This window comes from Macrosteles quadrilineatus, unplaced genomic scaffold, assembly GCF_028750875.1.
Source record: "Macrosteles quadrilineatus isolate MER2022 unplaced genomic scaffold, UCM_ALF_1.0 Scaffold_8__2_contigs__length_117827958, whole genome shotgun sequence".
Lineage (NCBI taxonomy): Eukaryota > Metazoa > Arthropoda > Insecta > Hemiptera > Cicadellidae > Macrosteles > Macrosteles quadrilineatus.
In genome coordinates this window covers 32,478,447-32,501,144 of record NW_026542601.1, presented here as the reverse complement: position 1 = coordinate 32,501,144, position 22,698 = coordinate 32,478,447, and the positions used below count along the sequence as shown (strand labels likewise).

The 22,698-nt window shown below is 34.3% G+C and overlaps 1 protein-coding gene across 1 annotated transcript in view; it reads right to left on the bottom strand.

Annotated features, from left to right (window-relative positions):
- Nucleotides 1-2,478: 2,478 nt before the first annotated feature.
- Nucleotides 2,479-22,698, bottom strand: part of LOC129001158 (homeobox protein unc-4 homolog) — a 59,468-nt gene continuing 39,248 nt past the window's right edge. Inside the window, exons 2-5 of the mRNA XM_054428368.1 lie at nt 11,691-11,869; nt 5,691-5,952; nt 4,326-4,452; nt 2,479-2,981 (exon numbers count right to left, since the gene is read on the bottom strand). Coding sequence (XP_054284343.1) covers nt 2,756-2,981; nt 4,326-4,452; nt 5,691-5,952; nt 11,691-11,869 — 794 coding nt within the window. The 3' untranslated portion in view covers nt 2,479-2,755. The remainder of the gene's footprint in view (nt 2,982-4,325; nt 4,453-5,690; nt 5,953-11,690; nt 11,870-22,698) is intronic.

Here is a 22,698-nt window from a genome sequence, read left to right as displayed (position 1 = left end):
AAAGTCATTGGGTTAAGATGCTCAGGAGTATCTACAGGGGCGATAAGAAGGGTTGAACTGGATGGATGACAACATCAATATGTTCAACCCTTAGGGACTCAAACACCCAGTGATTTATAGTTACCCCCTGCCTTTGCTAAAACCAACCTCTCAAGTGTTACAGCTCATTTTTGACAAAAAATCAATTTGAATTCATATATCATAATAGTAAAATTAATAAATATCATGAGTGAAATGCATGTATTTCATTTTTAATTCAAGAACTTATTGGTTCATCGCTTAAAACTTCAATCAGAGTCCTCTGATACATATGACATGTTTTAGGTTATTTAACTAATAAGAACCAATGTTTTGCTGAACACATTTTAACAGGACAACTGTTTTGTGTAGGTAAATTCGTGATCATACTCATATTTGCTTATCAGTAGTTTATATTTATATGGCACAGAGAAATTTTACACTTTACAGTATATGCATGCATTGGTTCGATATTATTAAAGGGAATGAAGTGGGATTTTGTATGAAATTAATTTTTTGTATACATTTTTCATTCTTGATGCTAAACGAATTATTTGCATGTTTCTCATGACAATTGTATGCCTTCTAAATATTTATATTAAATGCTGGAATCATTGAACAGTTTTAATTAGAGTGGAGGGAAAATCAATTAACTTCAAACAACCATATATAATAATACTACAGGAATAAATATTTATTTTCTGCGTGTATTCTGATATTACCTGATAACAAAAAGTAACATAATCTTCTAATACAAGTCAGTCATTCTCATCTAATTATTTTTACAACAATCGAAAATGGTCTGATTGGCAAATAACTGACCAATCAAATGTCAGGACGGGATACATTGTTGTCTCGCCCAACAAGATCTCTTTTTTGAGCATTGTTGTGGATATGGCTATTGGTTCTAATGTAACAATCGTGTCTATGTCTAATGATTATGTTTCGGTGTATTTAATTCCGTAGCACTAGATATGTTGTTTGTACAAGTAATTAATTTTAAATCTTAAATTATTCTTAAATTGTTAACCAACTAGTCGAGTGTTTTTGAAACTGTAAAATCTTAAAGTGTAGCTTTTTAAATGGTTTTAGCTAACCTTTGGTTCATAGAAATGCATTACATTTTTTTCATACCTTGGCCGTGAAAAAGGTAGCCTTTATATTAGATGACTTTAGATCCTAATTTGTTTATATATTTACTTTTGTGCTTTGATCATTTTATACTGCTTTTGGCCAGTTCTTAGGAAACACATTGTGTTTGTAACATAGTTAAATGTATATTTGAATTGAAAGGTAAACAATCCATAATTTGACCCTTGTGCTTACAAACAATTTTGTAAAAAGGACTTTGCAATCCATTACAATTTTAGGTATGCATTTGTATTTTTGAGTGTCAGAGTTTCCTTTTACATCTTTCACTATGAATTTTTTTTAAAATATTCAAAACACTTTCCGATTGGTTGATTTTATATAAATTTATTTTTTCTCAAATTCATTACCCGCACAAACAACACAGTCAATAATAAACGTAAAGTAAAAAATCAAATATAAATATCTACAAATCTCTGACTATAAACAATAACACATAAATAAATCACAAGGACCGCTATCGGTTCTATTTTATACATACACAAACTGTACAAATCTAATAATAATGAACGACGACTGTACAAGAAATCTGGTTTTAATAAATAACAAACACTTTGTATCAAATAAGCACTGAACATAAAAATAGTCGATCAAAGTTTATCATCGGCAATTAATTGCTATGAATTAATCTTTGTCCTTAATTTTTAAAGAACAGCAATAATTTTTCAAACTGCTTGGTAAATCTATGATTCTCCCCAGATTTGCTGAATCGTTGGTAATAAACCATTTACATTATCACAGTATATGATATTTTTTATTTATAGGAATGCAATTTTGGGGAAATTAATTTATTCCTTTCAACATGTTATAGCATAGCCACTTGTTGAATATTTTATTGTTTGAATTAAAACATGTGGTATTCATCACAGCACCTATATTCCTGATTACATAACTCAATAGTATTCTCATTGGAGAACATTAATGATAGCTAGGAAAGTTAAAAATACAAATTTTACATTTTAACATGATTTTAAGAAGCTTTTATGTTTGGTGCTGAATTTCCATTTTTTATGTTTGCACGAAACTACTATATTAATGGAAAATCTCTTAGTTAACGTTTCACAGTTTAACTTTAAAGCCACAATCAACATTCTTCAACAGACTCAAGTGAATCATGTATTCGTTGGAATTTTAGGATAAAAAATTAATTTATGTTATATTGATTTATGAATCAATAAGTTAGTTCAAACAGTTAATACTGATTTATAAAATAGGAGACCCAAACGTAATTCAACCCCTATTATCAAAAATCTATAATTATAATTACTTTATGAATCCTAAACGGAAAAAAAATTTGACTCGTATAAAAGGTTCAGACTGAAGGAACTAGAAAATTACTAAAACATAACTTAAACTTGGTGTCGAATTAAATGGCAAACAAAAAATTGGTTGAAACAATTTCCTTCCCACTAAAATTTAGGGTAAATGAGTGCTCTGGACTATAAATCGTTTTTACGTCACGCTTAGAGTTCCTCATCAAAATTAATTTACATTTCCACCAGAAACATGTTTATGTTCACTTTTCACAAACTTCTCTAGGAAGTCCAAAGTTCCAATATCACTGGAACTGCGAAGTCTCGTTCCACTTTCACAACTGTAATGGCGGCCCCGACGTCGGAACTGGATGTTGCTGGTGGTGCCCCGGTAGTGGTGACATTGATAGTTGCGTAGGGGATGGAAGCTGATGGTGCGTTGGACTTTGGAGTTGTGGAGGCTGAAACCCCGCTCCTAGGCTCAGAAGACTTTCTATGCTGAATGGGTTGAGTCTTCTAGCCTTATCGACGGTGGTAGAGCTCAGATCTAACGTGGGACCCCTGCAAGAAGAAGTGAAGATTAAATTTTAAATCTGTAAGTGTTCGTAATATTTTATTTTATCCCATTTTATGACCGGATTGAATAGAATAGGTTAATTAAAAAGAAACTGTTTCTGATGATCTTGTTTTCAAACGACTAAGGGTAGGCCTACATCCTAAAGATCCCGTTTCAAGCCGGATACGAAGTTTTAGAAACCCTCTTCCGTATACCCTAGAGTATCTACGGTATTACAGGTAAAACAACTTTTTATTGTATAACCTTGATCCAGAGGATACATTTTTTAGAATATCTATATATATATATAAAAGGCAAAGCCCTCACTGACTCACTAACTGACTGACTGACTCACTCACTCATCACTAATTCTCCCACTTCCCATTTACCTAGGAGGCTGAAATTTGGTACAATGATTCTTTAGGCATTAAATAGGAAAACTAAGTAGTTTTTATTCTGGTCGGACTCTCGGGCTCCGCCCCAGTGGCTCTGGAGTTTCCCATATTAACCTTATGATTTTTCATATTTAAAAAGAATACATTAATCTAAACAGCTGTTTCAATTAAACGAATTGGTTCTATCCTATGATGTTCAATAGCATTAAAGTTACAAGGATTACCAACAGGGTGCAGCACTATTATTTTTTAAATTCATGACAACAGCTAATTTGTAACCAAAAGGTTAGTGAGCGTAGCGAACGAACTTCAACCAGGACTTGATTGAGCCATGCGAATACTTATGAAGTTAAACGGGGCAAAGCCCGCGGGTACAGCTAGTTATTTATAAAATAATTATTGGCATTTATTTATGGTCATCAGATGTTAATAATACAACCTTGGCATACGCACAATCAATATGCACACAACAGCATACGTTTTGTCTCGTTTTGGTCAAATACACGTTTTAAAATGTGAATCGGCACTGCAGCGTTTTAAAATATCTAACTAGGCTACGATAATCCTAATACATATCAATTTCAAGCAGATTTTGAGGTTAGAAACGCAATAGTACTGGTTTAATGACGGTTTGTGTTGTTAAAAGAATAAATTACGAAAACCCTCAGTCCACAAACACCGCCACCCTTCCATTACCCAGTATCTCACTAGTTTTAAAAGTAAAACCCAAAAAACTGAAACGTAAGGTATAAGGTCCATTGCTAATATGGTACTCTAAGATATATGGGGGTGCCACTAAATGCCAGGTAAAATACATATGTTTAGGGGCACCCCCAAATTGCTAAGGGTATATATCCTTATCCTAATGTTGCAAGACCACCCAATGCACATTACTGATTATGATATATAACCATAAAATATTTGCCAAGCTATATAATTGACAATCGTACAAACCTGAACTCCTCCTCGTCGCCCACGACGTCAATCTCGATGTCGCGGGTGGTACTGGAGTTGCTGCAACAGGAGGAAGAATCTAGGTGACTCCCATCCACCCTGGGGCTATGGAGGTCCTTGCCTTTGCCTAGAAACAAGCGAGCCTTTGGTTAAAACGATGCCACAGAAAATTATTTGTCAATAGGGAAAACAACAAGTATACAAATTACCAAATAGTTCAACAGCGAAAACAATTTTGAATATGGGGTCAATCGTAAAAAAATGTTTTGTTTTATATGTAGTTTGGGTGTATAAGACATAAAGTGTTAAAATATTACTATTCAGGTGATGTGCTAAAATGTGATCAGTTTGGAAATAGTTATTTGTGCAACTAGTGAGAAAAGTGAGCAATTGACTCACTCGAGAGAAATCCTTACTCACGAGCCGTAGGCGAGTCAGGAATGGTTTCTCGAGTGAGGCAATTGTACTTTGAACTCGAGTTGCACATTATACTTTTCCTACAGTTACCATAAAACAAATAAATTGGTGAAGAAACATAACCTATTTTTACACAGAAGTGAACTTTTAATATAACATTTAATGTGAAGTGACAAATACAACAGTACAACAGCTGACCAGCTGATTTATAGCCAGTGCTGCCAACGTATTTCGCGCGCATACGACGTTGCCTGCATGTTACGCGCTCACTATTTCGTGCCTTCACGTTGCAAATCTGGAGTGAGACAAAGAAATTAGAGTGAGACAATGTTAACATTGTCTCACTGATGAGCGAATTGGCCACTTTGCTTTCTCAAATCAGTGAGAGAACATGTACATTGTTAGGTAACTGTAGGAAAACGTATTTTGTTATTTTTAAATCTTTACAAATATTTTTGTAAATTGCAACTGGGAGAATTGTATCATAAGTGTTTGCGTGTGTAAGTAAATGATTGTACCTACATATCATCAAATGGATCTTCAATCATGAGTAGGCCTATAGCGGTTATACATCTACATACTTTTAATTGTTGGTTTTTCGTCAAATAAATATATATTGCTGTTGATTTCTAAAGCTCACAGGTATTCCGTTACTATTTAACACAAGTTAAACAACTAATACCTTTATTTAATATGCACGAATATTTGAGCAGAAAAGTAGTTGCACCGCAAAACGATGCCGCAACCTTTAACCGTTCCTGCAAACAGTTGCAAGAGTAACTGAAATCTCAAAATGGAGCAGTGACTGTTAAACTGTAAAGATTTGCTCCTTGGAAGCCACCACTCTATCCTTGGCTATTGCATAAACTTTTAGTTACAGTATTTGCGCAACGTATAAGTTGCTAAAATAACAGTTATTTATAACAGTTCCAGTAACCAGTTACTCACCAGAAGCCTGTTGCGCTTCCCATTCTCTCCTGAGCGTTTCCAGGTCCACATTGACTCCCTTGGCAGCCAGTTTCCGCTGCTGCCGCTCCAGACTCTTCAGCAGTTTCTTCTGCCGCCTTTCTATCTCCTTTCTTCTCAGTTCCTCGGCCGGAATAGGTTCCCCGCTACACGTTACAGGGTGAGCGTTATGCGCTGGTCTGCCCGGGCCCTTCTTCGTGTGCTCCTTCTTCCTCCATTTCGCCCGTCGATTTTGGAACCACACCTGAAACATTTATGATTAAGAACAAATTATCGTTACTGTATCGTTAAGTATTCAAGTGAAATTCGAGTTGAATAGAAATTACTGATTGAGTTGTATAGTAGAACTTAAGTAGTTATTGAGGTAAAAAATATTAATATCTTGATCTTAAGTTGATTTGAGTTTACGGAGTTAGGGTTTATTAGAATAATAAATTCTGGTTAGTTGATCCCTTAATACAGTCCAATATTTCAAAAGGGTTTCGATTTCATAGCCTTGACTTTGATGACTTTGATTTCAAAATTTCCCTAAAGGAAACCAAGCATTGTCTTTTGACAATTTTTACATCAATGGACTTTATAAGAGAGAATGTTTTGCTTTTTGAATACTTATGTTTGAATTAGCAGGACTTAACAGCAGCTATGCAGTATTCTATATCTTGTGTCAAAAAAGACTAGGAATAATTTCAGCCCATGATTCGCAAACTGTTGTTCACATAAGGCTTAAATTATGAAGTTCAAATCAAACTTTATCTAGGTAATAACCCGATTGACAGACGACGAATGTAAGGGGACAAACACTACGACCAAATTAAATTAAGTGTCACGATCCCTAAAATCTTTTCAGCAAGATAAGATTCCTAAATGTCTGTTTCAACGTTTGACTTACTGATATTGCGGGGGGGAAATCGCAAAAATATCATCCCCTAGGCATTATTTACGGCAAACAACGATGTATTTATTACAAAGATCTCATTTACTTTCAATAACTTCTAATTCTTTCGAAACGCCTACTAAGTTCCTAAGTCTAGATCCGTTCTAGGGTCAAACATTACTGACATATCGTGTATAACTTAATCTACGCTTCAAACATCAATTAACCTTGACAGCCTGGGGCAAAAAAAACTGAACAGGTGTACCAAACAATCAGCGCGTTGGCAATAGAGACGCCGACATATACACTCCGTCATATATAACTGATCATATCGCTATGATCGGCGATAAGGCGAGCTGCATGTATATGTAACACCTCGAGTCAGTAATCGGAGCAGATTTATGTCATCATAAACACCTTGGACGCCATTGCTGCAAGGATGGGAGGGGAAAGGCACCGCCTGCTGCTATAGGAAGGGGGTTTCTTAAGGTATACGGCTTTAGATATTATTCCTTTAAAGTCTTTGGATTTTAAATTAGGGATAGCAAGGGGTTGAGATTTTTCATTGTGTGTTGTCAAATGTGTGTTTATGTGAACGAAGTTTTTTTTTCAATTTTACAGAATACTTGATTTTTATGGTTTAATTAATTGACTAGAGTATAAATCGGCCAGCCTGAACATTGACTTTGGATGCTATGAGAACTTTTCTTATCCATATTTGAAGCTAGTTTTTACATGTCTTTGATGTTCTACAATGTTTGATTTATTGTTGTTTTCTTTAAATTTTGAGTTTCAAGTTTTACGTTGTGCACTAAAATTTTTTATTACAATATAATTCTTCTTGATCCTACACGTTATTAAGTTAAAGAAATCGCCTACAAATAAAGAGTACATCAATGCACTACGGACATCGGGATATGAACATTCATTGAAACTGTTCTGTTAACCTATAGTACATTAGTGTTAAGAAAGTGTATTTGATTTGTGATCTCAATCACAATATAGTGCCCATGTTTTCTAAAATATAATTGATAAGTATATAACTGACGAATGTTAGAATCGATCTATCAAAAGACAGTATATAACAACAGATAATTAGTTATGTAACATTTTGAAATTTTTTTACATTCACAATTAATCGTACCCTACCAAAAATTTGGTTGAAAAAACTAATTTGAAAATTAACTTATTTTGAAACCCTTTTTTATTTACATAATCTATTAAACTCGGAAAACTATGGGACATGGCACAAATATTTCTTAAGAACTGTCACATGTAGAAATACCCACGTAGCAAATCGGCCCTGAGCACATTGCAACAGCACATTCTGTAGTTACCAGCTTTACCCAAACATTAACCTACCAAAACCCACATACCTTCCCATCTATGACGCCCTCAGGCCGTCACGCCGACCGACATTTAACACGACAAATGGATACGATATTTTTGCGTTAATGGGTACGATATTTTCGCGCGCCGCCAGATTAGATGGCAGCACTGCGCGATAAGTGGGATAATTTGTTTGCGCCCCGCCAGGCCGCGCATCGATCACTTTATTAGACATAACCTCACTTTCGCGGCCGATCGCTTGATTTTAACCCGCCTTGATTGTAGATAATGGCGGCCATTAAGGTAATGTCTTTATAGTTTCCCTGGTTAAGTTAAACTGTCTGGTGGATTTATTAAGCGGTGTTTTGACGCTAATTTATTTGTTGCTGTTACTTACAGCTATACTGCGGTTCAGAAGTGGTGTATTTCCTTTGTTGTAAATTTCGTTTTTGATTACTTAATTAATTCTCAGTGACTGTTGCATTGACAAGAGGTGATGGACTAGAATTACATAATTGTGACAGACGAATTGGGTTTATTACTGCAGTGACCTTTTGTGTTGTATAAGACTACCGGTAGTTTAAGTTTCCAAGGGAAAATGAGGTGCCTACTATTGGATGCTATGGACAAGTGTATGAAAGTTTTTAGAAAAATAATACGGTAATTAAATTTCCAATATCAAGTATAAACATTAAAAGGATATATACTTACTAAACGAAAGAGTGTGTGAAGTTTGTAATCCGTTTATTTCGCTAGTTCAAAGTCTATTAGGCAATTTATAGACAAACAGGACTATGGGGGATGGAAGTGAAGTTGCAGCTGTGGAAAAGTATCATTTTATTATTTTTTCCAAATATTTGCTTTATTTCAATTGTTCCTAATGCATGATACAACATTACATTCTCATTTTCTAAGCAACATGGTTTTAATTACACAACATGGTTGTAATTCAAATCTCTTAAATTCGTATGACTTGTCTATTTTCATCTGTAAATTTTCTTTACCTATTTCATATCTTTTACATTAATTGGAACTCATAAAATAAGTTGATTCACAATTCTTAATCACAAGAGAAAATGTTGCATTTTAATGAATATCATTAAGTATTTCTTCATAGAGTAAAAACGAAGTGCCTTCATACGGTTTACAACCACATTAAAATACTTTTTGCAAATAAAATCACAATTGCTTCGACCTTATTTACCTCAAAGCCATTTCGGCGTTCCACAAAGCCGCAGACTCGAGCCGCTTTTTTCTCGTTAGTTAATTTTTTGCCTCGCGAAGCCCATCAATTAGTACTGAAGGTGTCGGGTTGATCTATGGCTTGAGCCCGCGGATGCACACCTGCTTTTGAGGGGGCCGGAGGGGGGTTGTTTTGATTTTATGGGCTGTTAAATCTACCACGAGTACTTAACCCGGTGAAGGATGAGGGATATTTCTGCCATTAGAGCAGTGGATGTCTTACTCTGGTATGCGTTAGATTCAAGAAGTTTGAAAGGTTAAAAGTTCGCTGGCCTTATAATTATATACGGTAGCGGAGATTGTTGTAATCGTTCGAAACGAAATAATGATAAAATTTTGTATGATAAATACAACCATAGCATGAATGTTATATTGTATTAAGGTCTGAAATGTAGAGAACGTTTTTGCGCAAATTTTTTTATTTTTTCCTTTTTTTATCCAATTCCAAATATGTAGTTATGGTAAAGATCTGTCTACAACAATTATGCGAAAAATAATGGTAATTTGTAAACTTGGTGATTTGTAACTTTGGCAATATGGAGGTAATTTGTGGTAAGCGAGCTTGAAAATGGATGGAATTTTTGTCGAAAAATAATAGCTACAGTATTGCATAATATAATAAATGCACATAATATAGATAATATGGCACCACAGATTTATAAAGGTACAGTATAACTATTTACAATTACGTTAAATACATTGAGCTTCCGTAACAAATAATGGGATGTTTGCTAACACTCTAAAGTTACCTCTTGTGTATATAGTGAATAATACATAGACCTTGTACTAAGGTCGAACAAAATACGTTAATAATTCGTTTTATGCTCGAAAATCCTTACTTCCCACTGATAAGTTAGACCTAGACCAAATAGTTTTTTCGTGTGACCTGAATGCTACAATTTAATAAAATTCTAATTCAAACGTGCAAATAAAAGAGAAAATTCTGAAAATATAAAATTAATCTATTTATACAACCAAACACATTTCTTTGTTAGTAGTTACATTTTATTTATCTGAGTAGACCTGATGGAGTTAATTGGTATGCATTGAAAAGGATTAAATAAATCAACAAAAAATGATTTGGTTGGTAAATGACCGTTGAATTAGTTAAACAATCCTTAGAATTTGGTGATTTAATTTTCTTTATTTTTGATATTTTGAAAACTTGAGGTTTAGGTTGTAACATACAATTGTTGGCTAATGCAGCGTTTTTTAGGATATAAAAACACAATGCGGTTGTATTTTTAGCTATACATTAAGTAATGAATCCAACCAAATTGTAAGTTATCCTGTCTAGTTATCCTATCAAAGTTAAGGAGTTAGAAATAAGTAAAATAAGTTTTTTACAATGTGTTACAACTAGGGTAGGTAATCTAAAGTAATAATGGCTAATCTCCTCTAAAGTAAATTATTAATCATTGGTTTATGTTTATACAAAAATAATTTCCATAAATAAAAATGACTGTAACAAACCAAATTTATTATACACCAGCAACCATATAACGCTGTTTCACATTCAGTTTTGCACAGTTGGCAACCCGTTGTTTTCCCGCCGGCGGGAAGCTGAGTATCGATTAAGACGGCAATGATTAAATAAACCAAGAGCCAGATGGAGCGTCTCAAGGGGGCCATTTTGACCCCCTCCCCCCATCTCTAGGGGGCCACTACCCTCTGTTTCACTTTGTTCAGATTTACCACCCCGTCCCTTCCCCTAAACCTCATGTTCTGGTTTGTTGCTCTGTAATATTGGATCCGGGGTGAAGCTGCGGTTTTGTACAGCTCTTTACCGGATTTTACGGCCGTGTTTGGGGTTGTTTTGGGGTGTTTGGTGTTCGGGGTGAATTATCGCTTGCGCTGCGGGCGTGATTTTATTTTTATATATATCAGACGGTATGATATACTTACGCTGTGGGGATTGAGAATATAATTTAGGTTTGTCATCGTGTGTTGGTAAAACAAACTAAATCGAAATTTTATTATTTTTAAGTATTTTAACTTTTATAACATCGAAACATTCCTTCGACCTGGTTATACTTACTAAGTGTTAGCAACAGTATTTTGTCCAATAAAAGTTGGTGAGCAAATTTTATATATTTATTAAAATTTATGTTTATTTAATCTTGAAAGTTTATTGTTTTAAATGGACAGTTTTAGGTTAGACACCTAATAGGAGGAATATTAAACAAATGAAGATACAGCAAAGTGTAACTTAGATAATATCATCTCTAAAAACATTTCTTCACTTTCGTGAAAAAAGATTTTTACAACCACCCAGATTAGGATTTTATCCAAACAGCTGTCACGTTAGTTTCATTGAGAGAGATAAGCGACGGATTGACACAAATTATTGATTGCCCGAATACCTATTTCAATATATTCATTGTTAAAGTAGTACTCATATTTTTAGCAATAAAGTAATTAGTAAACAATATTTTTTCATCACAATTATGAATTTGTACAACAGTTGCAACTGTAAAGCGATTGGAACGAAATTTTCCAAATAATAGGTATGTATTATAACATTTTTGCAGACTTACCGCAACTCTTGACTCCTTCAGGTCTAGTCGTAACGCTAGAGCCTCCCTCATAAAGACATCAGGGTAGTGACTCGCAAGAAACGCGCGTTCCAGCTCCTCCAACTGCCAAGAGTTGAAGTTGGTTCTGGAGCGTCGTCTCTTGCTGGATGACAAGTCCTCGTTACTGCCCAGCTCACCATCTGTAACAGATTACTGAAATGTAACAGTTGTAATAGCATCAAGGTAGTGACTCGCGAGAAAGGCGCGCTCCAGCTCCTCCAACTGCCAGGAGTTGAAGTTGGTTCTGGAGCGTCTTCTGTTGCTGGATGACAAGTCTTCGTTACTGCCGAGCTTACTATCTGTAACAGGTTACTGAAATATAACAGTCGTAATACCATCACGGAAGTGACTGAGAAATGCACGTTCCAGTACTCCAACTCCTGCTGGATGAAAAATCCTCGATACTGCACAGTGCACCGCTCACCACACCAATTTGTAACATGTTACTGAAATGTAACAGTTGTAAATAAAATTAGGGTGGCTTGAATTGCGGGAAACGTTGTTCTGGTCATCGATTTACCAGGAGCTTACACTTGGTCCTGAAGAGTACAACCATGGATTAAAGAATGTACAAGTATTAGAGATATACGTGTACAAGTGCAGTACTTAAAGAAAAGGTCTACGAACCACTCTTAAATCCATGGTACAGCTTATAAAAATGCACTTACACTGAAATGTAACAGTTATAGGAATAGCGTTACAGACATTTAACTGTTGTGTGAATAACAGTTTTTTACAGATTCTTTGTCGACTTGAAAAATGAGAACAGGAGAGATCATACTAATCACCATCACTATTTCGAAAATGTGCAAACATCCGTTCATCTAGGTAGGTAGCAAGTTTTCTGTTTAAGAATATACAGTAAATATTCGAATATCGAACCTTAAACCGCCTTCTCCCATATATTTAAAATATATGAATAAATTAATTTATGTATATTATTCTGTAATTGTAAAAACTAGCTAAACTTAGCTCCCTATACATTTGTAAATACCATGTGTAAGCTCACCAAATATTGTTGTTTTAGAAATACATAATTTAAAAGCTACAGAAAAATCTATTTTGCCTGATTTTTGCAACATGCTTTTGTGTGATATATAAAACGTGGCTTTGAGAAATAAAAGAAAATTGAGTACTGTAAACGCAGTAGTAAAATACTTATGCCTAATTTACAAACGTAAAAGGCTTTATAAGTTCCAACTAGAGTATGCGAAGAACTATTACAATAATTCCTTTACCAACACATTATGATAGATATCTTCAATTTGTCAAACCAGACCTGATTAATTCTATAACCAATCTGTATCAATACTGTTATGATACGCTATCACACCATGTATCGGAACCGGTTATTATTCAACCCCCTCCAATATAAAGGAGTGTTTCAATTCTAATTAACTTTTGTTCTGAACGCCGCCCCGTGATTTCAATAGGTTAGTATCGGTTGATTTATTATTATTAGTTGGCTTATTGTTTTGGAAGCGATGGCGAAATGATTATCAGTGTCCCAAACTGGGAATTTGGAACATTATTTAGTCTGGCATGTGTGAAATGAAAATCTACCAACAATTGTAGAGTTAAGCTATAAATTAAATTTATAGAAATCCATATTTTCAGTTTTAGAAGGCTCAATGTTTTAAAATGCAACACGAAAATAACATGGATACAATATGGATTTGAGTTTTTTGTAACACATTATAGCAAAAGTAGGCTAAATTAAGTATGTGTGCAAAACTCTTTTCAGTGCAATTGACAAAATGTTGAATACGTGATCATTTTCATTTTATGGTTTGGTTATGCACAATTATCTCACTTAAGAAGTATGAAGTGTTATTATTCTGTACCATCAAATGCAGTCGCAGGTTCCCACTTGAAGTATCTCTTAGCTTTAATTAAACATGTTCTAATCATAACTTAGACACATAAAATAAGGCATGGGACACTTTTAACATGATACATGTTGAGCTGATATTTCAGTCTCGTTGCAGATTGTCAGGCCATCTTGAAGATGCTATGTATACTGTAGTTGAATATTAGTTCCATTTATAAGAGTATACATACAAGTTGACAATATTATTCCAAAGGAAAACAGAGTGTAAAAATTCCCATTAAAATGTTGTACCAAACCCGTCAAAACATTTTAATTAAATCCCCAACGCGATAATCTGTAAAGATATACCGACCACGGTTGACCACAATACCACAAAAGTCTCTAATTAAATCTCCAATTAAAAACTTCCATAAACATAAGCGAAGTTATCTCTTCAAATTTAACCGCGCATAACTTTGGACGTCGCAAATGGAGAAATCAAAAAGCACCGTAAACAAGCCTCACATTTCACAGGGATAAATAGTTTTAATTAAAAGTGATATGTTTATGACTGATTGCGACGGTGCTGCTGCCTGGCCGAGCGGCTGGGCGGAGAACTACCGGTGCGGTTAATTCCCCCATTAGGTAACCAATTAGTGAAGAAAGTGGCCGCTACCAGCTACCAGCGCTAGTTACGCGAATGATTAAATTAACCTGGCTGGCTTCTTTGATAAATGGACGGGGCTAATGAGAAAGATGTAAGGAATGGGCGGTTTAATCGATAGGACTAATTAGCTTCGGTGCAATTTCAAGGGTCATTTTAGAGGTTAGGTTTCGCGTGGGAACGATTTGTTGCAAGTCGGGTTTAGGTTAGGTTGCATTTGTTATGCTTTTTGTAGGCCATGGTAGAAAATGCTAAAACAGAGTTACCTTGTAATCTAGTATACTGTATTTGATTATGTATTTTTAATAATATTTTTTAAGTAAGGTTCTAGCATGGATGCTACCTTACTCTCTAGCCTTTAGTGTAAGAGAAACGAGGGTAATTCCCATTACATCGAAAATAAATTAAGTGGTGGTGTTTAAACTTATCCTTTAAAAGGGTTTTTAATACCCTTTTTCTCAATGTATGTTCACTGGATGCTGACAAATTTTTTAATTAAAAGTAACTTAACTGTTTTGGAGGGATTATAAAATTTCAAAGCATAACATTTTTCAACCATTAGGCACTTAGTTTAAGTAGCTTTGTAGAAAAGTACTCTTGTCCTATGCAAAGGACAGTCCATCAGTATTCGAAAGTAGCAAGTTTTTTTACAGCCTTGAATGATGAATTTATTATTACTGCCTTAAATTTAATTAATTGCGTGCTTATACAAATAATCAAATGCAACGAAAATTTGTAAATAATAAACGTTCACCAACCAAAATTCATTAAGCAGTCCAAAATCCAAAATAATACATCCCTTAAGCTGCAGACAAACCCCCACTAACTAGTTTACCCTCAATGCTGACCGGGAAAAGGCAAAGGCTATTACCAGTTTATATTGGATGTGTCGAAATAATTGGTGTTGTATGGGCTTATCGGGTGCTCACCCCTAATGTTGGGGGAAGGGGCGCATCTATCAAAAGGCACCCAAGGGGAGGGATGTATAATAGGCTTATCAAGTCCGCACTTGTCCTAGGGTGTTTGGTTTGTCCCGACGCTAGTGAGCTGAAAGTATTCAATGAGATTAAATATTATCCGTTTAACTTGGAGTTTTATTGAAATAAACGGTCCTAATACAGATCCTAGGGGGACTCCAACTATTCATTTTTTGTCGTGGAAGATAATCTAGAACACACTTGTCCTATGGTGTTTATTTTGTCCTTACGACAGGGGACTGAAAGTATTCAATTAGATTACACATTAGCCATTTAACCCAAAATTATTTCTTTGAAATAAAAGTGGCCTAGAATAGATCCTTGTGGGACTCCTATTCTATATTCGAAAGTGGATTGTCTAATTGTGCAACGTGCTTACCCTTATGAAATTTAAGTGTTAAACTGACTTCTCATAGAGCAAGTTGACTTATTATTGAGTTGAGGCCTTTTTGATGTGTGCTGTTTGCTTGAGTGTTAAAATACCAAATAATTTTTTCTGTGATATTTTAGGTTTTACAACTTGTACTATTTTGTTTGTAACTAAACAGAGGACACCTTACTTAAGTTAAAAATATTAACATTTCTTAACAATTAACGTATACGAAATTCACCTACTAACAGATATAACATCAGAAGTAGGTTTATTATTCATTTTTGTGTTATTCTGTTTTGTGATACCTTTTATGATAATATTATTGCAATATCATTTTTATGGCTTGTTTTAAATTTAAATCCTCCTTCTATTACTAAAAAAAATTTCCGTGTTGTTTATATTATTCCTACAATACTTAAGATCAAAATGATAAACGTAAATTTTAAGATAATTCATAATTTTAAATTTGAGATAGATTTGAATAGGTAGCTGATTTAATAAACTTTTATAATACTAACAATAATTCAACCAACTGTTTGTGACATATTATACCTATTTTAAATCATGTATACGAGTCACTGATTTCAATTATAAATTTGTCCTGGCTTCATATCATTAAACCTTTCACTTCACTTGTTCACTTTGTCCAACCGAGCAGAAACTAAAACCGCACCCAGTTATTGAGGCAATGCAGCGATGCAAGGTATTTACTTACTCTGTGATTACCTAGTTATGTGATTACTCTATGTCATTACTTCGGCTTATTACTCTGTGCACGTGTTGGCAGTAATGAAAACAGCCAACCTTTCACGAGATCGTGGCCGCCCCGGCATTGAAACAGTCATTACTCTGTGTGTTAAAGCTTCGGGCCCTTTCGGAAATGATCGTTCTCACTCGGGTGTGTCCGGAGGTGTTCGGGATTCTTCGACCCACCGCTAGTCATCCTCGATACATTAATAACAAGAGAATAGGCTGATAATTAGGATCGGTGAACGGTTGGATAGATTAGATTTTCTACGGTCAAATGTGATTAGAAACGAGGTTCCCATGACCCTTGAATTGTCATTCCAATGATAGGTACTCATTGGAACGTGAAACTGTCTTACGTATTTAGATAATTAGGTATTAGATAATTTGTTCACAATGAAAGTCGCAATTACAAAAATCAGCAAAGGAGAATGATATGGATTTTGTTAAGTAAAAAAAAAACATAATTTCCTTTAATTTTATTGCTTCAAAATTCATAAAACGAAAAAAAAACATAAGGAGGAGTAGTCAATTACACTTTTTTGTAGAAAGTATGGTTTTATTCCAATACTTCATCTTCCATCCATACAACAAAGTGTTTTCTAATCCCACTCCTACTTCCGAAAATTGCAATAACCCATAACCGCAAGGCATACAATAAAATAAATCGATAAACACTAAGACAAACTTTACAATGACAATAAATTACGCCCTCATCTATAACGTCAAAGCAAAACTAACATTAAAGGATGAAACAATCAGCAATAAATAAAGACCAAGTACGTCATAACCAACACCTGGAGAACAAAGAGAAGATAGGCGATCAAACAAAAAGAACACCGACTGAAAATGAATACCTCCAACACATACTCCAGTCAAATTAATACACACGGCCTCACGATTATTGGATACAAACACACACACACTTGCAAAGCGTATCTCGGCCATTAACCAAATCGTAAACTATCCATGGCTTGGAACTGAGTGTCTATATTTAACTGTGTTAGGTGTAAATTATAAGCTCCAAGCTGATTAATTTGACACAAATTATGGAGGTAGCGACCGCCGCGCCGCCGAGCGCAGCGGCGGTTTGATTAATTAAAACTAGCAATCTGCCGCTTATCTCACGCCATCTTGAGACCAAGACCGCCATCTTGGACCACGTGGTCGGTGAGGTTAGTTTTTTATTATTAATCGTGTTAAGCATTGATTATAAGCATTGACTTTGACTTTAAATACACTATACTATATGCAAACTTCTTGTTGTATGGCAAAGATTGAAGCATATGGGTTGTCATGACTGCTTAGCTAGCGTAATGATGCCAATTCTATGTTGATTTCTTACGTGAGGGTAGTGTCTTACTGATTTACGATGTAGCAGAGGATAAGCAAATAAAGTCTTGTGTAGATTCATAGTTTGTGTTGTGAGGTCCAAAGGAAAATTCCAAAGGTTTAAAGGAACACATATGTCACACACAAACATACTTTGGTTTTTAAATTATCCAAAACTATGGCAAACATTAACGAATTATATAGTTTATTCCGGTCCGGTAGTATTTACCAATCAATAGTTTTATTAATACTTATGAATTTAAACGGGGTGAAGCCCTTGGGTAACAGCTAGTTTACTTAAACCCACATTCACAAAGATATTACTTTACCCAGCCTACACGCACTACATATTGATCACAAATTGTTTTATTTCTTCCAGCCACGAATGACAATCAGAGTAAATCCAAGTTAGCTTCCTAATAAGTTGACGCCCAGTACAGTCGTTGTCGCAACACTGGACCACAAAGAATAGTCTGTTCACACGCCAAGTGACCATTACATTGCAGTATCTGAAAATGAAATTTGTGCGTGTCGGACCACATTAGTGTAGGCCAAGGATTGGTATGACTTCATCTACACAAGTTGAATGCTCGTTAACTCTCCTATTGGACCAGAAACGTGTTTATTATCACGGTCGTTAACACAATTAAACGTTAGTTTGTGTGTTGCACGTCTCGGAAACATTCTTTGAATGGTGATGGTTTATTTCTTTTAGGTTTCAGATGCAAGTTGTGGAATTACCGTTTTTGAAGGAAGTATTTATTTTATTATATTCTGACTTAAACAATATCGTTTTAGCGAATTATGAATATATGGAATATATGGAATATATGGAATAGGTCCTAAGCTATTGTTATTTTCAATAGCTAATAGCTAATTAGGTTGATCTCAGTTATTTACTTTTGTTTACACCAACTATTCAATCATGTAAAACTGAAAGGGTGACGTATTATATATTACAGATTCTTTATGTGAAAATGTTATACTGTACAACTAAATGAAAGACGAAACGAAAAAACTGAACTTTAATAGTTGTACAATTTATATTGTAATATATTTCCCGTTAGGTAAAACAAATCTGCCTACAGCTAGGCCTAGTAAAAAAACCGATGGATAGAAAAATTATGTAAATGAACTCAGAAAGATATATAGTATGTTTTGTAAGTAGTATTTTATTATTTTCAATAATTTATCGTTAGGGCTCTGCCATGCTCTAAAAACGCTTACAATATGAATGCGGGACTGTACGCTGTAATTTAACTAGCAATGAGGGAACACAGTTTAGAATTTTAAAACAATTTCTTTTGTATATAATTTAGACAGTTTTCTTTAAAATATTTTGACCTGGCTTGCTCAAAACCTTAAATTAATACCAGAATACTTAGCCAAAATTTGTTTTTTCATTGTGAACCAACTTGCAATCAGTAGTGTACTAAATTTGAATTTCCAAACTAATTGTCAGAGAGTCTAGAACTATTACAATTGCATATCATAACACCTAGCCAAAAAGTGAATACTCTCTGAACAGAGGTGTGTATTGAGTTGTTAAACTCGCCGTGGATGAAGTTGTACATTGAGCGATAACACGGACAGACACGCACAAATTTCATTTTCTAATCCGATAACTTTACAGGGGTAATGCTCAGTTTGCGTGCGACCAGACTATACTTCTCAATGTTGCGACAAGGACCGGACTACACGTCAGTGTATCTAGTGTTGGTAATCCTGTGGTATGTGTTCACACATATGATTTGATTGTTGATAAAAATTATAGTGGCTGGATATTCAGATTTTGTTAAACACAATAAATGTGAAAGCGCTTATTAAGTGTGTGTTTATTTTAAATTAGGTTTCATTGTTTAGAATTTCTGAATATTTAGTGACTGATGATATCGTAATTTTGTCAACTGTTATTTTGCTTAAGGATCCAGGAACAGTGAGGTGTACAAAAAAGGGAGCTGTGAAATTTTACTGGCTTATGATAGGTTATTTTGTACCTTATTTTATTACTCTAGTGTTCACATTGAATTGAAAATTTACTTTATGATTGATAATAATAATGAAATAAAAGGTACATAGCCTACTAGATATATAACATACCACAGGTGAACACATACCACCATAGTGTGAACATATACCACAGGATTACCATTACTAGATACACTGACGTGTAGTCCGGTCCTTGTCGCAACTCGCAACATTGAGAAGTATATAGGTAGCATATAGGTAGGTTATTTTTTACCTACTTACGGAAAACCCTGTATAACCTAAATTGGATGATAAATAACAAAATAAAGAAATAATAAGTTGTAAACAAATCTTTTAAATGGATCTTCAAATACAATAGTTTGAATGCAAAAACGTAATTTGAATCGGACATACCAAGTCACCAATATCCAGTTGGAAACCACGGAAGTGGTTTAGAATGGAGAGGGAACCACTGACATAAATCACAAAGTTATTGTGCGCACCCTTATAATAGCCATAAACTGGCGATATCGCCCATAAAATCCAATATTCCCAAACGGGAGAGAAAACCAGTGGACCGAGAGATTGGCCTATTGTTGGATTAGGCTGGTCTACCCCAAGGTGGTGGTCTGGGACCACTTCTCTTCTGGTTGTAATAGATACTTTAGGTGCTAAATAGTAATTGAATCGATGAAATACTCGACGAAATAAAAATAACAATTGCACTAAAAATTAAAAAAGCAACATAAACACCTATTTTTTAACGTCATGTCTTACATTATATTCCTTGGAGACCTACAATTATTTTGTAACTGCAGATTATATTATTAATTCAATTTCAGTGCCAACATTTTATCATACGTTAAATAAACTTATTCACTTAAAGATTTACTATCATTTTGAAGAAGCCAAAATTATTTGAAGGTTAACCTTTGGTTTATAGTCTCAAATCATTCGGACTTTAAATTCTTGACTATTTGTTTCTCGTTATTAACCTACTCTGTAACTGGAATATAACAATTTATTTGTAAGCTTTTACTTTCCTTCTGGTTTTATAAACAAGCAAATGGAAAGATCTTCCCTAAAAAGCTATAGGCTACTCGTACACCCGAAATCAGCGTACTCAAACCAGGGCAAAACATTTTTACAATTTTATAATAACACTACTTACAGTATCCATAGTAGAATTTGCGACCTCCTGAAAAATTATTCATCTGCACATTTTTAATAACTATGCCTAGAATTGTGATACTCACCTTTAAACTGGGACTTATTTTAAAGACTTATAACAACAATAAAAATGAGTTAAGATTTTACAACAGGAAGAAAAGTTACACACTATTCAAAAGTTAATGCTTTCTCTATAGTGAAAATACAGTTTATTAATCGTAAATTTTAGACCAATTCCGTAACAACTTCACCAACATGAAAGTTTCTCCATCACCTGACGAGGTCGTGTCGTGTTTCGACATCATCATAGTCAGTTTACAGTTTACAGACTATTAATTTAGCGATCACGCTACGGCCTACTGTAGGTGGTAGAAGTTGCGGACAAGTTGCGAGACTATAGTCAAATTATTTTAAGTTATATCTAGCAGGTTAGAATCAGTAAATTATTATTGTGTGAAGAAAATAGGCTTAGAGACGATGGGGTAGAACATTTTATTTTAAAACCTGGATTTATGCTCAATTTTGGCCTGTTTTAAAGTAATTCACAAATTTAATTGTGAGATGTTAGGCCTACAGTCAAATTATTTCAATTCATGTCTCAGAGACTTAATCGGGAGTTTTGAACAGTAAATTTTTGGGTGGTGGCAGAAGGGCAAACAAAAAATATTTTAGAATTCAATTAGGACTAATAGTTAAAAAAAGATATCGCCCAATGGAGGTATAAACAGCTTGAGATGTATTTGAAAAAAATTATTTAAACTAGTGACCATCAGCCGATCAGTAATTTGCGTTTGTAAAACGGCTAAAAACATCACAGTGTGGTGAAATATATTGTATTTATATGCACCGACTCAAAATAGACAACCTTATTCCTGATACAAAAGGATTAGTATCCGTACAACACTTAGAATAATAAAGACGTTAGACGTATAGTCAGGTCATGTCACAACTGTGATAAGTACAGTCAGTTCACACGCAAACTTAGCATTACCCCCTGTAAAGTTATCGGATTGGAAAATGCAATAGGTTTGTGGGTTATCGCACACAACAAGTGCACTTTATTACAAGTAAGGTTTTGACAACTTAATGTATGGGTACTAATTTGGAAGAAGTAAATGCGTTAGCACTTAAGATTAGAGTTTCATGACCTAATGTGCAAAAGAGTTATTGTGTGGGGCTTAGCTTTATTTTTAAAACAAGAATTTAGTTATAAGTGACCATACCCTAGAAAGAATTTTCACTTTACAAAAGCTTTTCAATCTTTGTATTAATACAATGTCTTTGAATAAAATTCAAAATAAATTGTTTTTGTGATCCTTCATTTTAATGTGTGGGCAAATTAGGTGTTTCTCTGTAAAGTGATAAACTTTATTTTTCAAGGATTATTTTGATACAGAATTATCAGTTTAACCAAAACCATTACTTATTGGATACTGAAGCTAAAAACCTTACTAGTTATTAGACAACTACAGAAAACTGAATGGCCTATATAAAGTTTAAACTATATATTCTAATCTGGCATTTTTACGAAATATTTAAGTTTAGGCCGGGGTTACATGTACTCTATAAGTATAATAATAAAGGAACAATTGCAAAAATTTTGTTATTTTGTTTTGTCATTTTATGATTATATCATGTAAAATTCTATGCACAATATACCGTGTTCAAGAAAACCCATGTAACTAACTATCTTGAACCTAATGAATGAAAACCTTTTTTCTCAGCTCGTGTTCATCGCAGGGAAAATTTACGCATACTGCTGGGAAGATATTTTCATAAAGAAGTGCATAATTCCTTTATAAATTAAAATAGGCTCAAAAATAAGCACAAACAAGTTTAAAATTTAAAAAGATTTCATGGGCCTTATGGGTTGCCATGCTGATGACGAAATATAAACAGAAAATCTAAACAAATAGAAGAAATTCCAG